General features: G+C 43.9%; 2 protein-coding genes across 2 annotated transcripts; both read left to right on the plus strand.

Moving 5' to 3' along the window:
• Positions 1-5,481: 5,481 nt before the first annotated feature.
• PSV08DRAFT_357840 (uncharacterized protein) lies at positions 5,482-6,193 on the plus strand (the record flags this gene model as incomplete). Its single annotated transcript, XM_014217083.1, has 2 exons — positions 5,482-5,969; positions 6,044-6,193. The coding sequence occupies exons 1-2, from the start codon at positions 5,523-5,525 to the stop codon at positions 6,191-6,193; spliced, it is 597 nt and encodes a 198-aa protein (XP_014072558.1). The 5' UTR covers positions 5,482-5,522.
• A 638-nt stretch (positions 6,194-6,831) lies between these two features.
• PSV08DRAFT_397830 (uncharacterized protein) lies at positions 6,832-8,014 on the plus strand (the record flags this gene model as incomplete). The annotated part of the gene is made up of 4 exons (XM_014217084.1): positions 6,832-7,129; positions 7,230-7,361; positions 7,425-7,631; positions 7,743-8,014. Exons 1-4 carry the CDS (start codon positions 6,889-6,891, stop codon positions 8,012-8,014), a joined length of 852 nt encoding a protein of 283 aa, XP_014072559.1. The 5' UTR covers positions 6,832-6,888.
• Between the last annotated feature and the right edge of the window lie 437 nt (positions 8,015-8,451).

Here is an 8,451-nt window from a genome sequence, read left to right on the forward strand (position 1 = left end):
AAAGGAATAACCTCTACTTCTAGATCTTTCCTAATATAGAAGAGTACTCTAGGCCTTAAGGAGGAGTCCTCTAGGGTAGGTAGTATCTGAGTAAAGTTCTGGTGAGCGATAGATCTAGTGCTTGAGTAGGAGGATCTCTTGAGTAGCCAGGGCTCCTGTACTGCGACGATTTTGGCGTCTACTTTAATAGCTAGGTCTAGCGCGCTCTCAGTAGCAGAACTACTTCTATTAACATTTATTTGTAGGATCTTTAACATCCTAGTTAGTAGGGCCTGTCCTAGTAGTCCTAGCTATAAGAATATCGCAGCTAGAGCTATTTGCCGCGTGAGGCTTACTGCAGTTAACGCACTTAAAGATAGTGTGTACGCAGGCTTTGCCTTTTATAGGGCAGGAGTTGCATTTATGTAGGCTAGTGTGGTGAGCCTCACTGCAAATCTGACAGGCTACTCTACTACATCTAGTCTCAAGGTGGCCAAAACCTTGGCATTTAGAGCACTGCTTTAAGTTGTTAATAACTCGTAGCTTCTCTGCTCTCAGGCTCTCTCCGAGAATATAGAGCTTTCCTCTAATAGCCTTTAGAGCCTCCTCTTCAGTTGCGAAGGCGACGCAGGCGGAGCCATAGCTCTGCTGTCCTCTCTTAGCCTCAGGAGTGAGCCAGAAAGGGGTGCCTACTACTTTGAGGCCTTTGTTAAAGGTCTCAATCTCCTCCTTGATTACCTCTAGGCCGTGGTTAGTAGGTAGTCTATGGACGACTACTTTGAACCACGAGGTAATGGGCTGAGCTACCTTGAAGGCTACTAGATCCTTCCAGATACTCTGGTTTTCTAGCAGGTAGTTGGCTGTAAAGGCAGGTGTAGTAGTGACTACCTTATTCCCTTTTGAGGATAGCGTGACTGAGGCGACTACAGGCGATTGCACCCCTCCTTTTAAGGTGAAGGCTTGGTTGAAGGCATTTCTTAGCCTGAGGGCGTCAAAGGCAGCAGGGCCTCCTTGGTTGACTAGGACTAGCTGCCTCTCCTTTAGGCTAGGCTTAGCCTTTTGAGGTGCCTTCTTCTGCACAGTAGTCCACTGTTGCTCCTTATTTGCTGTTGCAGCTGCGGCGTACGATATAGGCTGCGTAGGAGCAGCTGTCTGTCTATTACCCTGCTGGTTTGGTTGTGCAGGGGTAGGTTTGTCGAGGCGGCGAACCTTGTCTCTTAGCTCCTTAGAGACGTTTGAAAGCGAGGAGATCTGATCTCCTAGAATTGCTGCGTTCTTCTTATTAACTCGGCCTGTCTCAGTGTAGTCTCTAAAGACTTCTACTAGGTCGAGCAGGCTAGTCTGCTGTGAGGGGTTGCTTTCAGCTAGACTAGCTGCTTGGACTACTAGGTTTCTAGCTATCTCGAGGGCCTCTTCTACTGTCGTAGCCCTAGGTGTTTTGTTTTGGCTAGCGAAAGGATTCCTTAGTGTTGAGCCAATAAAAGGCGAGAAGTTGCTTCTAGTGCGGGTGTGTGTGGGTCTATTAGGCTCGGCAGGTAGGTCATCTACTGTAGAGGGGGGTGTGCTATCCCTAGGGCGCGAGGATTCCTGAGTCCCTTGGGTTCTTTGTACTTCTACTACGATTGTGTCCATCTCGTCGATCTCCTGAGTGTAGCTAGTAGCGCTCATCTTTGATCTTCTACTAGCCTCTTCTAGGCTAGTAGTAGAGGCTGATCTTTTCTTCTTATTCTGCTCTATACTAGAGCTTCGCTCTATGTCCTGCTGGACTCGAGCTTCTAGATCGCTACCTTCGAGTTCTACCTGATCTCTCTGAGTTGGCATTAATCTAGATGGTCTGTGCGCTGAAAATTTTTCTTGAGGTTTGTAAGATAGCTGTAGGGAGACGAGTACTTTCCTCTACTGCGCGACAGCGCGCTAGATGCACGCTTTAGAAGTAGTTGCAAACGATTTTTTATAAGAGATTTGTATATATTTAGCTAATATTACACCTATTCTAGAAAACTCGAAGTTGGTGTGGTGCGCGAAGAAGATTGGTAGTCGGATATTGTATATCCGGTATAGAAAACTGGTGTTGTAGTTCAGCTAGCTTGTAAGCCCCTTAACCAACATCTTACCACGCGCACAAACCGTCAAAATACAGCCAAAAATTGATCTATTTCGCTTTCTAATATAATGCCTACCAGCCGCGACGACGCTTATACTAATAAGACAGCCTTACCGCTAAATCACTATATCTATTAGGTTGCTGGCTTCGCCATCAAAAGTGCTTGAAAATTGGCCCGTGCGCAAGAAATCTCACCTCAAAAGTGCGCTATTTACGCCCGCATGTAGACAAAAACGCGCGTAGATACCACCTCACAAGTGCCCTACAAGAAATATCCACCCTCAGAAGTGCGCTATTCATGCCCGCATATAGACAGAAACGCGCGTAGATACCACTTTATAAGTGCCCTATAAGAAATACCCACCCTCAGAAGTTCAATATTTGCGCCAGCATATAGAGGGAAATGCGCGTACACACCACCTCACAAGTACTCTACGAGAATTATCCACCCTCAAAAGTGCGATATTTCCGCCCGCATGTAGAGGGAAATGCGCGTGTTCTATTTCTACCACCTATAATAACAAAAATTCCCAATTCCTTATATCCTTTTATATTATAACCTACAGAGAATAGCACTACTATACCGTTCAACTATACATATAAAGCATCTTACATATTCCCATCCCCCACTCAACTAGCAGCCACCCGGTAGATTCCAGCCTCGCTACTCTTCTTATTAACCAGGAATCATCCAACTACTCCTCATAGTAGTCCTATCATCAAGTCAAATACACTCTATATATACCTTATTACTATCTATTATTATATCCCGCTACTTTCTATATAAAAACCCTCACTCGTTTATAAAGAACCTAGAAAATCCCAGAGCGTTCTTTACTATATCCCCACTATCCACCTCTCCATAGATAGAATTCTTCTTCTTATGTTTCATAGCTATACCTTTCTTACTTATATACTAGACCTATCAAAGCATAATCATTATATACAAATAGCATTTATTATATATACTAAGGGCTAGTATTTACTTCACTCTCTAATTATTAAATTAATAAAGAACATTTTATTACAATAACTATCAAGTACTACAATAAGAAACTAAAATATATCCTAGGAGTCTAGTATACAATCCTCCCCCTCCTCCTCCTCCTCCTCTTCCATATCATCGTCTTTATTACAAGTAACAGCAGGAAGAATCCTCTCCCTAGGTATAACGACGAGTAGTTGGGAAGCCACTCGGGATCCCAATAAACAGGATGACTATCGCAGGGCTCGAGGCCACGTAATATGCCATCCCGCCAAGGCTGGCCATCTAGGATAGCAGTGCATGATAGGATGGCAGCGCCATCACAACCATCCCGCCAAGATAGGATAGATAGGATAGTAGGACTAGATGCAATAAGGATATAAGGATGGATAGATTTCATTATTTACTCTCGTTGTAGTCAACTCAAATTGTACTTTCTTACTAGTTACTCAACTTTATAAGATTAATACTTATTAGTCTATTTACATAGATTAGAAATTGTTAAACCTATTATTATCTGTCTTATAAGCACGCCCACTCCACTATATTACTAGACAAATACCTTACAGCGCTCTTTATACTATCTTACTCGCCCTAACCTAGATTAAGCTTAGAGAAGTATTAGTACTAAACCCCGTGTAATAGTCTTCTATTATAAGTAATAGTAGGAAGGATCCTCTCCCTAAGTCTAACAACGAATGGTTAGGAAACTACTAAGGATCCTAACGGGCAGAATGATCATTATAGAGCGAAGATTACGTGATTAGTATCTTACTAAGACGTAACATCTTGCTAAGAGGGCAGATGCTATAGTATCTGGAGATGCTAGGATATCTCAGATATCCGCAAGATATTAGACATTTTATAGATGCCAGAGATGTTAGGACTAGAAGCAATGAGGATATAAGGATAGATAGATTTTATTATTTACTCTCGTTGTGGTTAACTCAAATTATACTTTCTTACTAGTTACTCAACTTTATAAGATTGATACTTATTAGTCTATTTATATAGATTAGGAATTGTTAAACCTATTGTTATCTGTCTTATAAGCACGCCCACTCCACTGTATCGCTAGACAACTACCTTACGGCGCTCCTCACACCATCTCCCTCGCCCTAACCCGGATCGAGCTTAGAGAAGTATCAGCACCCAACCCCGTGTAACAGCTACGAACCTCAAATTCTGTCTTTATAGCAAGAAAGAATGAACTAGGATAACCATTTATTTATATATGTATAATTTTACTACAAGTGAGTGGCGAACTTCAATAATAGATGCAGCGAAAAAGTTGGAACAATTTGGAGTTTCATGTCCCCATCCCAGCAACATATATGGTCGTAATAGATGCAAATATGTTGTTTGTGACTATTTTTCAATCCTATGTCATTCCACAGAGCTTTCAGGAAGAAACGTACGGGCCTTCCCTGAGTAACTTATCCTGATTCCAATATATATGTCAGTGCGCCTTCTTTGAAACATGACGATGAGAAAGAATGCATAGAAGAGGCAGACAAAACGGATCAACATTCTGTCAACACGTACCTTGTGGGGAGCGCCAGATAGGTCAGCCCACTGCTGAAGAAGAAGGCTGTCTCCACATTGATGCCACAACGCATTCCCATCAATAATCCGGTCTTCCCTGTTCAATATGGCCACCGGATTGACGGTGGTGTCTGCATGGCAAAGAACTCCCTTAGGTTTCGCATCAGAAAGTGGTTTTACTCAACAAGCAGTGGCACCGAAAGACTTGAACGTACCTGAAGAATATAGTCAAAGCAATAGCCTAGCTGCTCGTAGCGTGATCCAGAGCTCTTGTTTGCTACAAAACTTTGTGATTCCTTTGCCGATCGTAACATACGTAGAAACTGAGAACGTATATCGACGAGGCATCGAATTTGATGAAACATAGACACTTGCCCCCAAAAATGGAAGCCATCAGTTAAGTTCGTTGCTAGTACTGACCCTCCAGTCCTCGGAAGAATGCCACCCCAAAGAATGTCAGCCGCGTCATCGAAACTTGCATATGCATTGTCACCCAGTATGAACTTGGGCTTAGGAGGTGCAGGTTTGTAGAAGACATCGTGCGAAAGAGGAGGAGACGGCCCAAGCACTGTCAAGAAGATGAGCACCGCTCCACAAAGAGACAAGAAACTAACGACAAGATTGTAAGATGTCCACATCGTAAGGCAGACCGCTTTTGTCTATGTGATTCACTGCACTGGAAAGCAAAACGCCAACTCGAATGCGCAATTAAGTGTCGATGCGGCAACTGATGCCGAGAGGACGGGTAATCTCTTGGTGGAATGGATACAGCCTCGATCCGGGCCCACTAGTGCACGGTTGCAGCTTTCGGAACCGCTGTTTGACAACCGATGCTTGGTTTCTCCGGCACTGATTTCTCAAAATTAGCAATGAGAACGACTTCTGTTTTCCTTTCCAAACTACAGTATTATGGATCGAACGCCTCTACCAAAACCCGGGGCTGGATTTAAGTTCCCATGGACAATCTTCGTTCTTTCGACCGTGCTCCTGTTGTCGATCGGCGCATTCCATTTGCGATGGGATCGGACTATTTCATCGTCGCCAATACATCTACCCCAAACCTTCTATACCTTCACGAAGCACCGCGATCTTATAGCATTTGACGAGAACACACAGAAGAGTTGGAACTCTATCATCGGATCAGAATGGTGGGATATGAGTTGGACCGATAGCTCCGGTCAAGTTGTGGTTCGCGGACTAGATATGTTCCACAAGCTTCACTGTTTGATCGCTTTGAGAGAAGAATTCACAAAACTGAGTCTCGATTCTGATCGCCATCTCTTCTTCCAAGGGCAAAAGCCGGAATCTATGGCTGCGGAATTACATTTGGGACATTGTTTTGATTTCTTACGCCAGGTAAGATAAGGTCAAGGGGCAATCTCATCCCTCAAACTAGCAAAAACCTGGCTAATTTGAGGACACTAATCTAGGGTATTCTTTGTGCTGCGGATTCGACTCTTGAGCCCCTCGGACCTGGATATACAGAGACAGACGGAACAGGGGTTTCACACCAGTGTTACGACTGGACGGTGCTTATGTCGCATGCTGGACTCAAGAACCAGTTCACACAAACTCAATAAGTCTTTGAATATAGTTCGCACAATATATCTCTATGTTTCAGCAAGGCTGAGGCAATACCATTAGCAAAAGAGCCAGTCATGTAGCGTCGGTTGATTGAGATATTGTGTAGCCACGCAAATGCATGAGTGCATATTTCTACAGACATTTGGAGCTAACATATCTACAAAAACTAATAGACTGTCCACTGCGTAGGGAGGAAGGCTACTATAGCTTGTTTGATAGAAATTTGCCTGCCCTATCTCAGGTCATCTGTTCCTCAAGAAGAAGGGTGTCGCAACACGTATTCCTATATACAATTAAATTGATATCCCAAATGAAGGCGCATAGAGCCTTACAGGAGCATATGCAAGTGGAAAGGGTGCAAAGTAAAAATTCTACCGTTAGGCGGCTTCAATACGAAATGCTCACTGCAAGAGCCGGGAATGGCTTCTGCTACTTTCCGCCGACCTCGGAGTCTCTTTAGACCGAATTCTATATCTTCCGGTTGTGCATCAAGACAAGTATTGCTCCTAGTCCTAGCTCTCGGATCAGATAATTTCCGAGGATCGAGAGTGTATGCATAACACGTGTACCACTAAAGCTTTCTCCAGCTTCCTCTCGATAAAATCACTTCCGAACCTAGCTTTTGAACATCTATAATCATTCTAACTTCGATAGTCTATATCTAAGCTTTTACCATCAAAAACGTGCGGCAATGTCATACCAGCGGACATCAGGCGAAGAAGCCGCTCCTTTTCTCGATCACACCGAAGATAATGTTGAGAAACAAGAACTGCACAAGGGGGCCTCAATGGGCCACGGAAAGAAAACTCGGATCGGTTGTCTTGTATTGTTTCATATCTGCTTCATACTCATAAACATTCTATGGTTGGCTGCAAATGTCGTACACAGCAATGCGCCTACAAAATCTCCAAAAAATCGACCCAACTTCGTAGGTGAGTTCAGGTGACTACTCCAAAGAAATGCCTTCAACGATTGCGTCATTTGGGCTCTATATAAGATACCCAAAGAGGGCTAGCACTGAGTGTAAATCAGAACCTAAAGATGCGCCCATCGAATGGAAGGCAATAAGGTGGAATCTGCCAGCGGGTAAACGGTCCAATTTTACAAGCTTCGATCGTGAGGTCGCAGATGCTGCTTGGAAGACACGAGACATTGGCCCTAACCGTGAGCTATTTCCCCAACGGCCTTCTTTTAGATTTCAAGTATCATCACTAACGTAGTTCTTAGAGGGTTGGCTAAAGGTATCCAAAGAGGATCTTGACGCGATGGGAGAAAGTTCGGTAGAGTTCAATGACGGTTCCGGATATTTAATGTATATGGACGTGTTCCATCAGCTCCACTGTCTTAATTATCTGCGGAAAAAGCTGGATCCATGGAAGGCGGATTACTTGTCCGTTCCCTCTGACGGGAACTTCCCCGAGAGGTATCATACCGGTCAGTTGCCCTATTCCTGGTTGTGTTGTCTCATACTCAGCTATGAACTTCAAGGCCAAATTTTAATCTCGATGTTAATATTAGAGTGATTAGAGCTAACGTTCAGCTTAGCTCACTGTATTGACTCTATTCGTATGTCTCTCGAATGCCATGGAGATCTCTCCTTGGTTCCACAGCGATGGGCGGATGGCTGGGGAGAGCCATGGCCAGTGGTTGAGAGCCTACATGTATGTCGTGATTATGACAGGATTCAAAAATGGGCCCACTCAAGGCAGCCGAAAGTTGCGGGATTGCTGGTTCACCCTACTCTAGGCACTGTAGTTACAGGACATCTCAACTCTTCCGCGTTGCCTGTTTACTGGGAGGATCACGACGAGATATAGAGTTACAGAGCTGTACAGTGTCAAGTGAGCTACCGTAGGTAACTATGCAATCAGTGTGCAATAGGTCAGCATTTGCTACAACCCACCAAAATTGAGTGCCCAACAAAAACAAGCCTATAAAGTCCCACGTAAACGTAGTTTTTACGAAATTTTTTTGGTAAAACGGTCTCACAGAGCTGCATTATATAGAGGTTCAGTCGAGTCCCTTCGGAAACTCGATTTTCCGGATGTACTCTATCACTGCCACTTTAGCTGCCCGCAACACTACCACGCTTTTATATTATTGATATACCAGATAATTAGACTTCTTAGATGTATTTATCGACTTATTTTGGAATTTTTCTGTAGCTTCAGCAGCGCGATCGGGAACTTTTGAGCTTTCACTACGGCTAACTACGCAGTCTTACGTCTTATATAGCCCACCGGCTGATTATTAT

This window comes from Bipolaris maydis, assembly GCF_028858645.1.
Source record: "Bipolaris maydis strain C4 unplaced genomic scaffold PSV08scaffold_1, whole genome shotgun sequence".
NCBI classification, from domain to species: Eukaryota; Fungi; Ascomycota; class Dothideomycetes; order Pleosporales; family Pleosporaceae; genus Bipolaris; species Bipolaris maydis.